This window comes from Sphaeramia orbicularis, chromosome 20, assembly GCF_902148855.1.
Source record: "Sphaeramia orbicularis chromosome 20, fSphaOr1.1, whole genome shotgun sequence".
NCBI lineage: Eukaryota > Metazoa > Chordata > Actinopteri > Kurtiformes > Apogonidae > Sphaeramia > Sphaeramia orbicularis.
This window is the reverse complement of record NC_043976.1, coordinates 7,189,638-7,209,267: the sequence shown is the minus strand read 5'-3', so window position 1 is coordinate 7,209,267 and position 19,630 is coordinate 7,189,638. Positions and strand designations below refer to the sequence as shown.

Sequence of the window (19,630 nt, the reverse complement as noted above, 5' to 3'; positions counted from 1 at the left end):
CATTTATCATCTTCTCTGCTTTCTTCACAAACATATAGAGTGAGACAAAGAATGAAGTCAATGGAGGAAAATTAGCATTGCAATTTATTTATGTCCAATATAAAGCCAGATGTAAAAGGAAGTTGGGATGCAGTTAAACTAAAATGATAGAACTAAGTTAATGTCAGCGAAGTCACTTACATGTACACATTGGAACATTAATGCACTGCTTTTTGATTCATCCACATGTATCCCCTTAGTGTTAAAAGGTTTCAGCTAAATTTACAGATAAATGAAACTGACTGAAAAGTCACATTTGGATAGTTGACTAACAATGTTTTGACGCTGTCAGGTTCCCACAGTTTTCCCATTTTTCCTGCTAATGCCTCACATCTTATTGCTAGTATTCACTTTTGTCTCCATAAATATTTTTTTGTGGCTCAACATTTCTTAGTGAGTTCTTTATCCTGACGGTAGCTCAGGATAAAGCCTTTTTTTTTTTTTCTTTTTTGTATCATACCAAAGTAAAAGAAGCGTCATGACTTGTTTGCTCTGTATTAAAAAAAGCGATATATTCCATGCTGCATAACTAGTGCTACCGATGCTTTACAATTCTCTATTGTTGTTCTAGTATCTCTTACCTTTCAACATTACTTTGTACCTTTTGTTAGTAGATGTACTGCAAAGTCACTTCTGCTTTCACTGCTTGAAGTTGCAATATATGTTGCAGACAGAAATCCACCAAGTCATAATCCATCAATGAGAACACTATCATTCTCAGAGAAATAACTAACTCATTGCTGTTGAAAAATAATTCTAATAACTGACATGGAGAGAGGAGAAATATTTCATAGGGAACAGAATTGCCGTTCAAAAAGAAAGCTCCATATTACGTCTAATGTTATGCTAACTTTATCTCAAAGGTACACCCTGCTATAGCACGCTGATTATTTTAATGAAATTGTTACATCAAAGCGGCACAATGAAAATGGCCTGCGGGTAGAAGAGTTGAAAATTAAATGAGCTATAGGACGTAATGTCAGTGTTAATCCTGGAGCTTTGTTATTGGCACACTTTTGTAAACTGTGGCCTGTCATCAAAAGGTCAATTAAAAAAAAACAGGTGTAAGTATGACTGTGTTTTCCATTAACACTTAAATAAGGTGGCTCTATACCTTCAAGCTCACCTGACTAAACAGTTAACATGCTCTACAGCGCTATCCCCTACAGACTCATTTTATTCTGTCACTAGGTGTTTCTGTCCCTCCTTTTAATTGTGTTCCAGGTGCTCAGTCTCTCAAGTCACATCAGCAGATGGATTTCATGACTTTGAAGCCTATCATTGTTGAAATATGCTAAACTGGTCAGACACCCTGCGGTTCAATCCCTTTTAGATTGGGAACAAGATTGAGTGAGGGAAGAAAAGAGAAAATAGAGCCATGAGCCACTGTGTCTGGCAGTAATATGTTAGCGTTTAGTCACTTTACTCTGCAAGAGTTTTGATTGACAGGCTCTTGTATGAGGTGTGAAATCTTTCATGTAGATTACCGTTATGCATTTCTACAACACTTTCAGATTCTTTCTTTTTCTCCTTTGCATGTGTTTAACCTTCCAGTATACATGGTGAACATGTTGTATGTCGTTGTAGGTCAGAATTAAGGTTTATTTATGGATGATATTTAAAATTCTGACCCAACCAGTAAAATCAAGACATTGTAAACAATGGAAAATTACTACTCTAATGAGTAAAAATCACTTTGCATTTCAAACATTTTAGCACATTTTAACATTTGACCTCGCCCAAAAAATAATACATATTAACCAATGTTGTTGTTAATCATTGACATGTGTCAGGCTGCAAAAAAAGAAAAAAAAAAAATCCAATTTTTATGTAATATAAAATTTAAAAAAAAAGTTTGTTGTGTGTTTTGCATCAAATTTTTCTTTTTTTTTTATACACTACAAACATTGCATTTAAAGAGGTAAACATGTGACAGTTATTGAGTATTTGGTATTTTTGTTAAAGGCTCAAGTTGATGAATTACAAACAACTGGATGAATAACATTTTAACATTACTATAGCGCTGTGCAGATTATGCACTTTTGGTGGTTTGGAAGGGCCTCTCTGAGCAGGATACCAAAGGGCTAATAACACAGGAGGCAGGACACGGTACTAAACCCTCTTGCTTGTTTATGTCGTTTAACAGTAGCAGATGAGATTAACTGCATCTCAAGAGCCAGCAGAGGTAAGGAAGTGTTGTGTCAGAACCAGCTCCATCCACCGTCACCACCATCACAAGTGACCATAATGATTGTTCATCAGCTTCCATGAATCAGTAATAGAAACTGGAAAAGGAGTATCAACAGTTCCTCATAACTAACTATATCACTGGATTTCTCATCTCGGCACATTTACGAGCATATGTAGGAGAGTTTTGTTTGCGGCACTGCAACATAATCTAACATTTGTTTCCATGCTACTGAGAGGGAGTTGCAGAGATTTGAATAGAGACTTGGCAACTTATGAGGGAACTAGTGCCATTGAGCTCATTCTGGAGCGCAAATGAATGAAGAACAGGGTCTCTAGCAGTAGAGTAACATTTGCATGAGACAGACATTCATTGCCAATTGGCCTGCTCACTTGATCACTGATGTGTTTTATACACAAAATACATGCAGCTTTTTATGAAGTTTGTGACGACACAATGGTGAGTGGTTTGGATTTAACATTAAAGCTTCAGTAGGCAATTTTTTTGGCAAAAATCCCATAATAATCAGACTTGTACACATCCTCAGTTCTTTTCAAAAGGTAGTAATAAAATGAGAAGATATTTTGGTCAATTTCTGTCAGGCAACAAGGCAGTTCCTCTAGCTGTGATAATTTAGCACCACTTTTCTATAGTGATCATGTTTATATATATACTGTCACTCTCCTACTGACAGTATCAGCTTGTTTGGTGTTTCCACTGCATGAGAGCAGGGATGAACACAGTATCAGATAGGATTTCTAGGTTCACCGTTGCCGAGGTTTCACGCAAGCCAAAGTGATACTAAATGTAATAGAAAAACATGCAGATCACAAACTGGTCGATACAGAATTGTCACTGCATCAGTCGATATGAGTTTCATTATGCTGAGATGTTGGACACCAAACCACGGTAAAGAGAATCTCTGAAAACATCAGACATTAATCCTGATAAATCCAATTTTAGGTCTGAATAACTCTATTGTTGCCTGAAAAATCTGAAAATATTGTTTAATTTCAGAAATTACAACATACAGTTTTGAGTTGCTTCCTTTGCATTTTTTTGTCTCACTCATAGCAGCATCATGTTTAAAGCCTTTTTTTTCATCCTGTTGCCTCATTGAGTCATTTCAAACACAGTCTCATGGTAAATGTAGACAATTTGTTTTGGTATTTATATACAGTTTTTCCTGAAATTGTGGTGTTTTGTAACTCTATATTTCAGAGTGTGCAAAATGAAATTGTCCATGAAGCAAATAAATGGAAGTCCAGTTTCTATAGTGTTTTGAGGTTGGGTTACAGGGCTTTCACTCCATTCAGATTCACATAAGATGAGTTAATGACTAACTCATAAGGGAATATTTTTGTTTTCTAAGGACTAAAACTACCATGCACATTGCGTGGTGTGTAAAAGGCTTTCTAAGAAAATGTTCCTATATGTAATATGAGGTTTTATTGATGCTATCTTATATAGCAGGATGGAAAAGTTTGTTTTAAGGACTTTGATTTCTATAATAAATTCTATGAGACTGGTTGATTCAATGTCCACATAAGACATAGCAACTGACCCAGTCACCAATAGTCTAGTGGTGGTAAATGATAGGTGGGTAAAAAGTGCCTGGTCACAGCAAAGAGCCCAGTATCCATGACTGAGATATTAACCATAAGTCTGGGTAATGACAATTGCTTCGTTACACATGTTCAGCATCCGGAGGACGTCCTCTGTCGTCTTAATGATCCCCAACTGGCAGAGACATAAGGGCCTGGCCGACCCAGGGACGCCTCACTTCCACAAGGGATACCTGGACATGGCCTTTCCTCAGCACCTTGGAGGCTATTTTTAACATAATTACCCTTTTACCGCCCTGAGTCTCTGAATAAATTATGTGTAATGGAGCCCCTGTCTGTACACAGATCTTTACATGCAAAGGCCTGTGGTGAATAATGGCTGGGGAGCATGGTTTTAGTTGCTCTAATTATACTATGGGCTCCTGTTCCTGTAATAACCACTGCTGATTTATTCATGGAGTTTGCCATACCTCCCCTTAAACGTTTAATGGCAATGGATCTTCTCCAATTAACTGTCCTTGCCCTGCATCTGGTGAAATGAACGAGGCGAAACTGACAAACTTCCCGGCACGCTTTCTCCACTGGTTGATTTGATTGTCTTTCTTTTTGTGTATTTCATTTTGATGATTTTCATTTCTCCTCCAGACGTGTGGGGAGTGACAAACTCATGTCTGTATGCAGTGGGGGAATATGTATTTTCATCCGTCTAAATAAGGGGGAGATGAGGAGCAGAGCACTGAGGCTTCTGTTGTGTGATAGGAATCACATAATAGACTGGCATACAGAGAGCTGTCCGTCAAACTCTCCCATGAGAGCCAAGGCTGCTTCTGAGGAAAACAAAGGCAGGTTTGATGCAGTCGAAGGTCTATGGGCAAACTCTCTCTCTTTGCCTCGCTCTGTCATTCCCTTTGTCTCTATGCCTCTCTCAGTCATTCACCACGGTGACTAGAAACAATGGCAGAAGGGATCGTGGCGCAGAAACTGAGCGGGTGGATAATTCCCTGTCTCCAAGTACAGCAGATGTCATTTGTGTTCCCTTGAACTGTTGCATCCTATGCGGCTCTAACTTGCAATCCCATTGTGATGAACACGCACCTTGGCTTCTACATGTCCGCTGTTGGCAGGCTTTACCCATAAGCCTAAAAAAACCCCCAAATTTACATGGCATTTGTCCCTGGTTGATTGAGTTTTATCCACAAAGTGTGAAAAATGAAAGCATTTGAAAGCCTGCTTCTCTGTATCTTCACATATTTTGTTTTATACTGTAATTTTTCTTTTTGTCCTCACTTGCCCTTCACATGATGAGATTACTCTTTGTGACCAAATTAATTTACATGACTTATACTTGTATTCTACTGGTCTTCTAAGGCTGCTTTTGCTGCTTTCCCCCTGGCATTTAAATTTCCACAGTAATCAGAATTGGTCCACTTCTTCAGTGGAAATGAGCAATAAAATGGATCTTCTATTCCTGCAACCAGAGGGCTTTTGACCCCCCTTAGCCTTTGTAGAAAACAGTAAAGTTTCATTTTACTGTCTGAAGCTGCCTGAAAGCGTGCATATGAGCTCTTACCACGTAATGGGATACAGTATTATGGGATTGGTCCTCATTTATTTTGAGGCGTACTTTCAAGATTGAGTGCAGGGTCTCTGGGGATAGGTCACTTTTATTACCATTGACAAAAGAGAGGGGGAATAATGGTACATAACACATCTAATAGTGCATTTACCAGTACATTTACCAGTCAAGAAACTCAACACCAGTGGCTCACAGCTGACCCTTTCGCCCATTTGACTTGTTTTACACCACATCTACTCTTGCCATGGATGGTAGAGCAGTGCTCAGAAATGGTGGATTGGTACCAAATTGAGCAGAACATGTGAAAGAAAAGAGAATTAGTATGTTTTTGTATCTATACAATAACAAGAAGCAAAATTAACAAATGAATGAACATGGCTTCTTCCTTCATGTGAATTTGCAATCAAGATGTTGTGCGTTTGAATAGTGAAACATTGAAACTTTGCTAATCACTTGCAAGCTTTTGCAAACTTGCTTGATTTAGGGATCAAGCCAAGTCTTCCAAAGGAGTTGAGCCAGAGAATGCAACACGCTGCCAGTAGTAAAATTTCAATAACAGTGCAGTGCTGCAAGTTCATCCTCTTGTTAAAATCATGATTTTGCAAGTATTATGCATCAGAATCATACAGTTTTTTTGTTTGGTTTTTTTTGTCTCCAGGCCTCGCTTGTGTTTCATACTATATACAAAAGCACCAAATTGTTTTCTGTTAGTGATGGGGGTTTATTTTCTTAGCCTAATCTGTGTTTGGTTGTGCAAACCTCCATCTACAGATCCACTGTGGTCACCCAGCAGCAGTGGGTCATGCCCCATTTAGACCTCTTTAAACATGTCAAGAAGCATGTCGATGGTAGCTGACACAGACTTATGTGTCTCCTATCTGTTTTTAGAGAGTCCCTACATGGGGTATACACATACAAACACCCAATGCTTACGTGTGTGTCCCCATGCAGAGAGGTAAAGAAAACCCTTACAGCCATAGAAAACCAACAGGAAAGCTATAGGTGATGTTTATTTACACCAAGTGAAGCCACAGAGGAAACACATTCACTACATGTGGAGGGTCTCTTTGGTCTACAGGGAGTCATAAAGACACAATAGTGCTCTGTCTAATGACACATGGCCTCAGAGAGTCTGTGAGCCTGCAAAAGTAATTGAATCAACAGTTTACCCATTTTTACACATAGTTTCCTCTACAAAAGTTAACATCTAACAAGGCTTCACTCACACATATTCAGAAATCCATCTTGTTACATTTGACAGCGCCTCCCTGCATACCGAATCAAAGCAGAATAAATGCGACAGAAAATCAACCAGGCTTCTTGTTTACCAACTGGTGGGTAAGGTAAAAGCTCCGGGGAACTGACGGACACTCTCCGACAAAATGAAATACCAATACCTGAGTCGTGCTCCACTTACATACCCTAAACAAACCCCTGGCAAGCATTGGAAAAATAATTACAGCTGTCCAGGGCCTGGGCCTAGTGTTGAAAAGGTTGACTGTTCACCATTCAGTCGGCTTCAACACTTATCCATACAGCCCCTCCTTCAGAGATATGTGATAACTTATGTAGGATCGCATCACAAGATACCGTTTTACGTATATACTGCATCCTTACATATTGGTTTACCAGAATGATCCTACTTTGTCCAGCATCATTTGCTAATGTTTATAATGTTGTTCATCTGACGTCCGAAAGACATTTTTGTCTTACACTATGATATCATTCCCATACTGAAGACTTTTTTGTGCAATGTGTAGCATTGGATATGTTTGCAGTTACACCTCTATAAGAATCTGTCTGTTGGTGCATTACAGTGTATGTGGATCAAGCTTACGCAGTGTCAAATTTGGCACAGGGTTAGACTTGGACTTTGATGAAACGAAAAGATTGTAGCGGACAAAGATCAAAGTCCCTGTGACCTCACAAAACATAATACTCAACACTTAGTACTGTTAGACTGTAGAAGTTAAAATTGGTTGTCATATATTCAGTTCAACAATATATTATAAATATCCTGACTATGTGATCGGTGTGAGGTGGCTTCAACAACATTTGATGTTTTTAACCATTCAATGAATAGAGTCTAGAAGTAGAGACAGATCCTTGTACCATCCCACCCTTGGTGGAGTTTCACTCATATTTGTTCCAATGGCTTTGTCTTTCCAAATTGCGTAAATCTGCCCCAAAAAGGCAATCCTGCCACAAAGCCTAAACACACAAAGCAACTGAATGAAGGCTCTATTCTCATCATATGCTTTTACAAATAAAAATATATACTATATGTGAAGATCCAGTTACAGTGTTTAGGTTATGCTTATTGTCTACAGTTTTGACAGTGTACTATAGTGCAATACCATAATCATTCCTTCATTGTCATTGATGTCTTCAATTTCAGTTCTTTTATATACTGTACATTATATTTGAGCCACATAATTTAATTTGTGCATCCACAAAGACAAAGGTTGAATTATAATTCCCGATAGGAAAATGTCTCAGTAAAGATATAATACTCTGTTCTCATTTCACACACATCATTGACCATGCAATGGCATCATTTGTTTTCTATGTTAATTGCCAAGTTCACACCTTCTCTTATGATTGCCAAGTATAGCACATAACATCCCATAAGAAACTAGCAAAATGTGAATGATTCAGCGACACACAATGAGCTAAATGATAAAAGGTGTTAAGCTGCCGTTTGTGGGCGAGTTATATTCACAGACCATTAGTCAGCTTGCCTCACTGAAACTGTTTTGTCCTTCCACAGGTAACTCAGAACAAGAAGTTGGACCCTCCCTGGGCCTTAAGAAGTCCAGCTCCCTTGAAAGCCTCCAGACTGCTGTTGCTGAGGCAACATTGAACGGGGAGGTCAATGTGCACAGGCCACGCTCTCGCATTGTCCGGGGACGTGGATGCAATGAGAGTTTCCGAGCTGCCATTGACAAATCTTATGAGAAACCTGGTGTCCCTCCAGCAGATGAAGAAAACAGCATGGACACATGTGAGTGTTTGGACATACAATGTTTGGACTTATAATAGCGTTATTGTTTTGCTTCCCTGAATGTGCATCACTGTAAAAATGGAATATACTTGTGATTATTACAAACAAATTTTGTTATTAGTAATGTAAGCCAACACAAGAGTCGTTCCCCTGAGCCTTATGTGACATGGCTCACCCCCAGGTAAACTAAGCTTGGGATTTCCATTTGCTAGAGAGTTGTGTGTCACACAACACATCTGCTATAAGTGTGTAGGTTACACAGTCATTAATATTCACATAGTTCATGTTGAGAGGAATTGTTAGAGACTGTGGAAACATGTTTTCCCAGGAGCTTACATACTCTTAAAGTGCATTGCTGTGTTTTTCCAACAGAGTGCACTTGAGGAAAAATGCCTGTTTACCCACACATGTCAGCGTCCTTTTGTATCTGTTTTAAACACAATATATACGTATGATTGCAGTTTTTATTATTATAAATGAAACATGTGTCTTCCTCTAGTCTGTGCCAGTTAGTTTTGGCACATAGCTCTGTTCAAATTTGCCAGCATTACTCATACTTGTTTTTCTGCACACCTGACTGGGACCGAAAGTAGAATTACTTTATTTTAAGCTCCAAACACAACATTAAAAAGAATAGACAGCAACCTTCCATTTGAGTGAATATATCCATCCCTACTTGATGTTTGATGACTAAAAGACATGCGTCGGATATAGAGAGACAGCCGTCGTACGTTTTCCGACAGGTAATAACACTGCAACACCACAAGAGTAATCGCCAGATATAAATTTCCATTCACCATTAAAGGATTCCATTAAAAGAGCTGGGGGGCATTTGAAAAAGAGGGAATTATTTGCCTGAAATGCTTTGTTCTCATAAGCCCTGTCGGCAAGCCACTAAATACAGTCTTATCTCAGCAAAGAAAAATGGGGAAAGCAACCGATTTCCCTTGCCGCGGTATATTGCATTCTCCCCCATGATATTCAAATAACTCTGTTTTTCAATTTAGATAAAAGCAGCCAGTCTGTGCTCGTCACTGAGGTTAATAGTCAAAGTTGACAGATAAGCCGCTGCCTTCCTCTGCTCCCAGACTTTTATTTACATAAAATAAGAATGTGGCATCACCTAAAGAAAATGTGTCCCCACAAGATATCCTACTGGGCAGAATGCACTTCCCCTTGTGCAACTTTGTGTTGCAGCATTTGAGGAATAAGACAGGAAAATAAATCTCTGCACTGTTGGGTAAAAATCCTTTCTTTCATGTGTTGCAATTTTACTTGTCTGTCATAACCTTTGCTTACAGGCCAGCACTAAATGTCCTTGATTATTACACCAGGAAAGTTTTACTGTAAATTATCTTTCAGTCTCCGGATACTGCCATCAATGGTTCTGCTGTCAGCTCAGATTGTCAGCCTAGTCTTTTCAATTATCCTAAATTGCTGTGGTTGGCCTCCCTTTTTTATGCAGCTGTAAGGACTTTTCTCCATTTTTCTAATAAAAGGTAGCTTTTATTGTGTCATCTTCATTTAAAAGGTTTACATGAATTACAAGATGACAAAAATTACATTAATTTATTAGTCAATCACAAAGTGAGCAGTAACATGCACAAAGGTTAAATTTTATGGTTATGTTTATGTGTGAACTGGCTTTAGATTTGTTTTAGCCAGATGTTAAATACAAAATTAAGACGTTCCCTTTTGTGTGAAGTCTAATACATGCATTTTTGCTTCACACTACTTCTGTTATAACCTTTACCCTACATGAAATAATCCATTTCATTCCATTGATGACCAACAGGTTCTCATGCTGACTTCAGTACGTCACACACACGCACACGCACACGCACACGCACACACACACAACGCACACACACACAACCCCACACACACACACACACCATAAGTCCAGTGCCCTCTGAGAGCCTCTGGATTACAGTGTTCACCATGTTATCTGCAGCTTGGCATCATTAACAATAGCAACATTAGCACTTGTGCTAATCTCAGTCATTTAAATAACCAGACACAGCTCACAGCTGCTGTTTGCTGCCATTGCTCTTAAGTGGATGATAAGCAGGCAGCAGATTGAGTGATAACACTGATACCCATCCAGAACCTGCTTGTAAATGTACAGAGGAGGAGAGAGGTGAGGGAGGGGCTACAGGCAGCAATGAATTGCATAATTGAGCAGGTTTAAGCTGTTCCTTTGGTCTTTATTTCTGTCACATGTTGAGATTCCATTTCAGTAATTTTCTCTGAGATGGCAGCTGAAAGAAGAAGCTGATAGCTCCAGAGATCACAAGAGAAAACAAACCCCACTGTTCATCCTTGAAATGTGAATCCAGCCGCTCCTCCCTCCTGTAGTCTGTCTCATCCCTTGTGCTGAAAAATCCATCATCGTCTCTCCTCCTTCTTTCCCCCTACGATAAGCTCTTTTCTTCCCTCCATCAAAAACAGAACTTAGACAACATGCAAGACTGTAATAAGTTGTAATCTGAAGGACATCTACCGCGCCTCAGAGTGAGAGGTACAGCGTAGACAGGAAGTTATTCCGAAGTGAACCGCATTTGCAATTAAGATCCCCAGGAGGCTTTTTCAAGATTATTTAAATGTATAATTACTGACAGATTAATTACATTTTGCACATCAGTTCTGATTAGATGTGATGGAAACTTTGAGTTTAATCAACCCTACATCACCTAAGGAGTTTGGTTTCAATTTGATGTCTGGGCTGAAATGAGTTCAGATGTAAATTAAGAACCCCACATTCATATGACTATCATTACAGCCTCCACTATTTGCTCAAATTATTTTACTCTGTGAAATGCTTGAGAAAAGGAAAGGGACAAAAATAGGTTCTCTTGTGAGCTGTGAAATGTAGACAAAGTTTCAGGCCTTCAGCTAAGTGAAAATATGTTCAAATGAATACCATTCTCTAAGGGTGTGCTTTGTAAATATATTCTGCTCTAATGAGGCTGATGAATTCAGTGTGTTTTGTTTAAAGCTGTGATACCTTGTGGGACAGCGCTTTTTTTAATGGCTCATTTGATGTTACCAGAAGAAAGTAGAGATGCTTTGTAACTAATATAACAAAAGTTACTTGTGTGCTGCTTTCCCATGTTTCTGTGATCTATGGGGAGGAAGGCAGGATTTAAAGTTTTTGTCTGCTTTTACTGGTGGCAGAATCAAATGTCGCCATTGTATGCTTCTGCAGACTGTAGATACAATCTCTAAATCCAAAAATATCACATATCAACACTACTTGATACATGTATATGAATAAAACAGAACCCAACACATACTTCAACAAAACATGATGTCTACAATCCTTTCAGAATCCTAAACAAAGCATTCTTATATCTTAAAGTTAATTATGTAAAGTATATACACATCTGTTGTCTCCAGAAATGTACAACGGCAACATTCCTGGCAATTCTGTTCCTTCGATATTACACTCAATACTTTTCCCTCTGTCTCTTTACTCCAGTGGATGAGGACACAGAAGGCAGTTCCAGATCTGGCAGGGAGTCGATGTCCACTAGTGGCGACCTCATCGTAGGCCCAGGGCTAAATGGCAGCTTCTCAAAAGATGACAGACCTAAAGACAAAGTTGGGGTGAAGTCTGAAAAGAAGAAGAGGTCTGAAAGGGATAAAGACAAGGACAAGAGCAAAGCCAAGAAAGGCGTGCTGAAAGGCCTGGGAGAAATGTTCAGGTAGGCACAAAGACCCCAAACAACTTCCCTCTATGTAGCCTCGAGCACCAAGTGGTGTCTGGCTTATTTAATTCCACTGAACGCATTTACCACTGGATCATACAGGAGGTGGAGGCAGTCTCTAGCTGTTGCCGGTGCTAATCAGGGACCCCTCTCCTTGAACTCTGTAAGACGAAGGGAATGGATAGAAAGATGTGTGGGGGGTGTTATCGACCTCGAGGGCCTCTGGCACTTTAGAGCCAGATTGTTTTTAATAAGGGCAACATGTTTTATTCATAATCTCATGCTCACCCTGTTCCTCTCTAAACACATTCAGCATTTGTTAACCAGCAGACAATGTTCTGGGCCTGTACACGTGCCAGTGTGGGAGCTATGATTTGGTTCTGGGCATTAAAAGACCTTTGGAGATGATAAAATCGACCGCAGGTTGGATTTGTTGCCTGTGGCTGGTGTTCATGGTGGTTGTCAGATCGTGCTGCTGTAAGGTTTCAGAGGCACTACTTTGGGAAGGCTGATGAAGTGGTGCTATTCTGCCTGTGCAACCCTTAAACATTCATCAATGTATTAAACAATGTTTATGGGATTTTTTTCTTTTAAATAAAAAAAAAAAAAAAAAAAATATATATATATATATATATATATATATATATATATATATGTACAGGGTGGGGAAGCAAAATTTACAATATTTTGAGGCAGGGATTGAAAGACAGTGTGTGACCAATTAGTTTAGTGAAAGTCATGAGAATTTATTTGGCACAAGAAAATTTACATAATAGAAAATGTTTTTATTCTATGTGTCCTCCTTCTTTCTCAATAACTGCCTTCACACGCTTCCTGAAACTTGCGCAACTGTTCCTCAAATATTCGGGTGACAACTTCTCCCATTCTTCTTTAATAGTATCTTCCAGACTTTCTTGTAATAGTTTTGCTCATAGTCATTCTCTTCTTTCCATTATAAACAGTCTTTATGGACACTCCAACTATTTTTGAAATCTCCTTTGGTGTGACGAGTGCATTCAGCAAATCACACACTCTTTGACGTTTGCTTTCCTGATTACTCATATGGCAAAAGTTTCTGAAAAGGTATGGATAATAGTGTTAGGTATGATTATGACATCAATATATGTTTGGTTTCAAAACAATTGACGTAGTGCCTGTTGAGAAAAAACAACTAAATGTTCATTGTAAATTTTGCTTCCCCACCCTGTATATATATATATATATATATATATATATATATATATATATATATATATATATATTTGTGCTGTCAAACGAATACATTTTTTATCAGTTTAATCACAGGGTTGTTGTGGATTAATCACAATTAAATATTGATTTTTAATCTATAATAATTGTGTTTCATTTTGCACAAGCAAACAGACTCAAGAAAGAAGGGCATATATATGCACGTAATGTGTTTATTGCAAGCTGGGCGACGCATTAGCTGAAGTGCTAGCAGAATCCCCAACTAACGTGTGCTTTGCGTTAATGTGGCTGGTGGCATTAACATGTTAATGTTAATGCTGGAAGTGCTTTGGTGAAAAGAAAACTTCTTCCTGCAGAGTGTGCATATTACTTTATGTTGGTCAAATGTTCCATCTTGGGTTTTTTTGTACTCATATTTCCCATCCGGAGGGCCACTGTGCCGTTTAGCGTCTTCCATGTTTATGGGTTTGTTCTGCAGCCTGTCACTACCAGATCAACTGCCCATTTGTTCATGCGCGACACTAACTCTACTTGGACAAACTGCCCCAAATGTGTTGGCAGAGACGTTCAGAGTCATTCTGGGTTAATTGCATTTAACTTTTTTTATCAGATTAATCATGATAATAGATTAATCTGCATGTTAATTTTGACACACACACACACATATATATATATATATATATATATATATATATATATATATATATATATATATATATATATATATATATATATATATATATGTACACACACACACACACACACACACACACAATGCCTTTGGCTAGCTAGTATTTAGCTACTGTTTGTCATTATTCCATTTAACAGGGTTCTTACACAGTGTGAAATTTGATGTTAGTTATGTCGACATCTGGACACAAGTGGAATATTTTTCTGGTGTGAGGAACAGGCTAGTGTAGCCAACTTTACTACTGTGCCACTCTACGCTGAACTGCCTGTACGCATGTAATGTCGCCCAACTTTCTGCTCAGAATTTGGACTGAACTGCTACTAAAGCATCCCACATATAAATCTTAGTTGTTAAGAAAATGTATAATGCGAAAACTACAAACAAATGAAAAGTAATCACTGCTACCAGCAGTGCATGTTTCAAGGAGAGACAAAAATTTCTACTAACAATATTTTCTTTTCTTTTCTATGAGGGCATTACAAATGTCTCTGCTATTTCTGACGACAAAAATGGAATTTCATATGTTTTTGTTTGTGGAAGTTGATTCATCTGTACTTCCTATTTCATACGTGTAATTCCTGTTTCTGAAAACATATTAAGAAGCAACTTTTATTTGTGTATTCAAGAATCATGCATGAATAATAGCCTGCTAATGATCCATGGTGACGAAAATTATTTTGCACACCAAAATTTTACAAATCATGTTTTTAGAGGAGTGTGGAACATATTCTCATCACTTCAGTTACATGAGGGATTTGGAGGAAGGTTCAAATTGATTTTGTGGCTGTTAGACTTGGCTTCAGGACTGATGATTTAATAGTCCTTACTCTGAGTATTAATCATACATCCATAGAGTCTGTACTTAGACAAGTGCAGGACAAACACTTTAAATGAAATTATACATCCTGCGGGTATCCGCTCAGTATTTCTGCCATGAGGAAAATTGGTGGGGGAGTCACATTAATTATTTCTATTCCATGCACATTTGAATATGGCATAAATTAACAGTGGAGGCGGTGCAGGCCGTTATCGTGCCGTAAGTTGTTTTCATGTGGATTAGTTTAATGGGATTAGTTAGGGTATCGCAGCGCACGGCTCAGTAATGAACAATAAAGACGACAAGTGTGTTTTCGAGGTCACGTTTGAGGAATGCAGGGAGCTTTCTTATCGTTTATTATTTTAATTTTTTTACACTGAGCTCTGGTTGCATCCTGTGGTGTGAAATAATGGCTCATACAGCATCATGTTCTGTTGCACACCAGGCATGAACACCAATGTGGAGACACACATGTTCAGTAGAGTACACACACACTGAGATGCCTTCATAAGTGAAAGAGTCAATTTGGGCCACAGGTTTGACACCTTGTGACATGCCATCAACGCCAGTGGCAAACCTTTGTGAGTGGATATGTGCTTTGCCCGATAGGTAGTGCTGCACGTGGGCCCTCCACATGCCCTCCTCGGCCTCATCATCGTTCTTCATTATCTTTGAGTGCCACTGCCACTTAAGAGTTGGCACACGGCGAGCCTTGCTGACACTCCCCTCTGCTCCGTGCATTTACTGCCAGGCCATGTGCTTCCTGAATGCAAAGAGGCAGCCTCCTGAACCAGCATGTCTCTATGGCTCTTCATCTTTATCTTTCCCTCTTGCAAACACTTCTGCTCCCTTTAATGCCTCAAACAACTTAAAACTATGACGTATGTCTACACTGTCGTTGTCCCCCCACAATTATAATCCACCCAACAGGTTTAAAAAGTTAGAGAATGCAAAGAACTGAGGTAAGAATATGAATGTGTCCCAGTGGATCCAATAACAAACTCCTTTAGGAAGAACAAAAGTCAGTGATAGGAAATGTCCAGCAGAGGGATAAAATGAAAGATCTGTGTTTTTGTATCACCTAGTTATTTTAGCAAAACTTTTGACATTGATTTCAGAATAGAAGTGTTCTTCTGTGCCCAACAGAAGGTTTGTCTGACAGTTACTCAACACTCTTAGGCTTAGGGATCACCGATAGAATGTACATGAGCAAGTTTCTTGAGTGTCTCACCGTCACATCAAAACATCAAGAAGACATCCTGATTAGGTTAATCCTTTGTAATGCTTGTCTCCATGGTTTTCATTTGCATAAAATGGACAGTGAAGTGCTCAGTTTTTATGCATTTCTCATACTTGCATGTCTTACACTCACGTTTTCACTCTAAGGAGATTTCAAGGAGTTTGCAGTGCGCTGCAATTTGAGCTCATTTGCATGCAGGCCTTTGGACAGCTGATGAACGTGTAGCGCACGTCTGCTTAATGGACAGCCTGATTGGGAGTGCATTAACATCAGAGCCAGGGGAAAGGAGGATGGCCTAATACAGGGGAGTGAGTGGGGGGCTGAGATAAATACTGTGAGTGCAAGAATGACTGAAAGTGTGCGGAGTGCGTGATAGAAAGAAAATTGACTGCCTAAAGCCCAAAGCAAAAACTCTGCAGTGCAGAGTGCTAGCTTCCTTGCCTTTATGCTGGACTATGTGATGACAGACTGCCTGGTCTAGTCCTTTACCCTCCATTAATGAATAGCTTACAATTATTATGAATGGATGCCAATGTGCATGCATGCAGAAGATGAAAAACCTGCCCCAGGAAAACTTGACATCACTTTTTTCTAGGATGTTTTTTCATCCATATCTCCATGTCTGTGAGATGTATAGGGAGTATAGGCCAGTACATCATCCCCCAAAGCATTATACATGATTATTTTTGTCCTTTCTAGTGGCTAACGTGATCATTACTTTCTGATTCTATCAGGTTTGTTTAGATGTTGGAAGCTTTGCCCAGGGCACTGTTAGCATGCTAGCAGACAATGATGTCTCAGGCCCAGCCTGCAAGACTCCCTTCAACATGCCTAATGAGGTGTTGTTTATCTGCTCTGTTACTGACTGACCTCCTCCATCACAGCTACATCTCCAGCTCTTGATATGGTCAGAGTATGTCCGTGAGTGTGTTATGTGTATGCACATAAAAATCTGAGCATCCTCATTCAAGATATATATTTATCAAGATATGTCGATAAAACCAGTTGCCTTTTAGCTTTAATTCTTAGTGTAGCTTCACAAAATTATTACATTATATCAATGTAATGTTATATTTACTGTTCAAACTCAGAGAAATCTGTCATTTTATTCAGTGTAAGAACCTGTTTTCATTTTGCCTATTAATGGTGCTGTATCCTTGTTACAGATTCACATAGTTACTGTAACACAGCAATATTTTAGTTACAGTGCAGTATTTTTGTTTTTGTGTTTAGTTTTTTTATTATCATACCCTTTTGCAACAACTTTCTTGACATATTTCAATATTAATCTATTTTACTATGTACAGATGAATTGACCCATCTAATGCTCTTTTAATACATCACTTCATTAGATTTTTTTCAACAGTGGTTGCAAAACAATTATTCCTTAGATCCTATTCTTGACATTGTAAACTCAAACACTTGTTTATCATTTGAATGCAAGACCCCCAGCAGCATAAACTATATATGTGTATAACAGAGAAAAAGTATAATTAACCTTAAGTGAAGCTTGTTATTGTGCTGCTCTAGCATACGCTTATCAATGGCTGAAAAACAAAACCTCCTATCAGAAAAATGCACTTTGCTCAGAAAAAAAACAAAGCACATGTTGCAGAATGTTATTTTTTAATGAAACCCAATAAAAAATTCAATGTTTTTGGACTACATTACTTTTTATAAATATTATTCTGCAAGAAAACAACAACATACACTATTTAAATTTTTCTCAAAGTGCATTTTTCAGATAGGAGGTTTTGTTTTTCGTCCATCGATATTACATTTGTGTATCCAACAATATGTTCATGCTTTCATTATTTGCAAGGAAATTTTAATGTAAATTACGGTAACAATAAGGAAAAGGAGAGGCTGTAAAAAAAAAAAAAAAAAAGAAGAAGAAGAAGAAAGGCAGTGTCAGGATGGGGAATTTGGGGCTGGAGAGGTGGGGGTAGAGTTCACGGGGGAGTGGGTTGGTTGAGGTTGAAGGAGAAAGGGAGCGTGTGCACTGGAGTGAACTGGGGCACCACGGGAGGGTGGAAAGAAAGAAGGATGGAGAAGAGAAGAGAACAGAGGAGAAGAGAAGAGAGAAGAAGAGAAGAGCTTTTCACAGCGTCAGTCACGGCATCGTGCTACTGTCTGCCTGTAGGGAAGAGAGGATCTCTGGCGATTTTGTGCGTTTTTGTGTGTGCTAGCTTTTGTTCCGTTTCAAGGTCCGTGTAAATTTGCATGCGTGTGTATTGCACGTCTGCATTTATGTACACAGATGAAAAGACTGTGCTAATGGGCTCTGGCATCACCCTCACCCTTTCTCCCCAGTGCTTCCTTACCCGGTCCCACCCCCAACACACACCCTCCCCACCAATCTGATAAGTGGCATGCCTCACGCCAAGCCATCAGCCAGCACCAGAGCTCAGTGTGACAGCCGCGCTCACCCCCTTCCCCTCACCCTCCCACCCTCCCATCACCCCAGGGACCACGTCTGCCTGCTCCTCCCTGCAGATGCAGCTCCACTCAAGGCTACACAGAGGGATGTGATGTGGAAGAGTGGGGTGTGGACAGGAAAGGAAAGCAGTGAAAGCTGGAGTGGAAGGATGCTTTCTATCCTTCAATCTTTATTATTCTTAGGCCGTGTGGAAGCATGCTGGGAGCGCTGCAGTGTGGGGGTTGGCAAGAGCGTGTGCGTGTGTGTGGAGTATGGATACCATGCCACGAAAGCAGGATTGTAGCATGAGAGTAGGTAGTTAGCGTGTTCCCGCTCTAGGTCTTTGTACCATATGATTTTTTTCTGCTCGTGTGGGTGTGAACAGCTGATGGCGGGTAAGCCGGTTTGATCATTAGTATACCGACATGACACATGCATTAGCCTGGCTTTTTAAACACACAGTGCAGAACGTGCCAGATGAATCAACACACACACACACTTCTTAATCGTAATGCACCCCTCTAACCCCCCACCTTTCCTTGTGCGTGCGCACACGCACACACACACTCACACTCACTCACATATGCTTGTATTATTATGCCACAGTTGATTTGGAGACAGCAATTAGCCGCCTCCACATGTGGACCCTGACATCTGCTGAATGTAATCTGAGAGAAGATGATAATTGTTCTTCTTTTGCTCTTCCTGACTTGTAATAATATCTGTGATAAGATAATACACGCAAGGAAAGGGCAGGGTATCAATCAGGGGCCTGTACATGACAATGACTTGAAACTGAAGTGAGGATTATGAGGAGTGCAATAAAAGATAATGACATGAAAAAAGCAAGGTATTATGAACTGAGATGTGAAAATAAACATCAGCTCCACAGTGGTTGAATGTAAGGTGCTTGGAGGTGTTTTTTCCATTTTCTGTGACTTCATACTCCTACTCCAACTTTTCACTCCTCCAGTTAGTCTTCTGGCTGATAAAAACCTTGAATCTCCCGATGAATGAATCTAACCCATGTTTGATAAACTGAAAGATTGTGCAATGTGTGTAGAATTAGGTCGAAAGTACATCATCACAAAGCTGAAAACAGGCCTGTTTTCCTAACCTCATGCAGGAAAAGTTTAGTCTAGAGGGATACAAGGCTCTCAGGACAGCAACGC

General features: G+C 39.3%; 1 protein-coding gene across 2 annotated transcripts in view; it reads left to right on the top strand.

The window, feature by feature from the left end:
- Positions 1–19,630, top strand: part of pard3aa (par-3 family cell polarity regulator alpha, a) — a 426,578-nt gene that overhangs the window by 273,268 nt on the left and 133,680 nt on the right. For both annotated transcript variants that reach the window (XM_030123467.1, XM_030123466.1), the window contains exons 18-19: positions 8,139–8,372; positions 11,854–12,079. In XM_030123467.1, the coding sequence (XP_029979327.1) occupies positions 8,139–8,372; positions 11,854–12,079 (460 nt within the window). The remainder of the gene's footprint in view (positions 1–8,138; positions 8,373–11,853; positions 12,080–19,630) is intronic.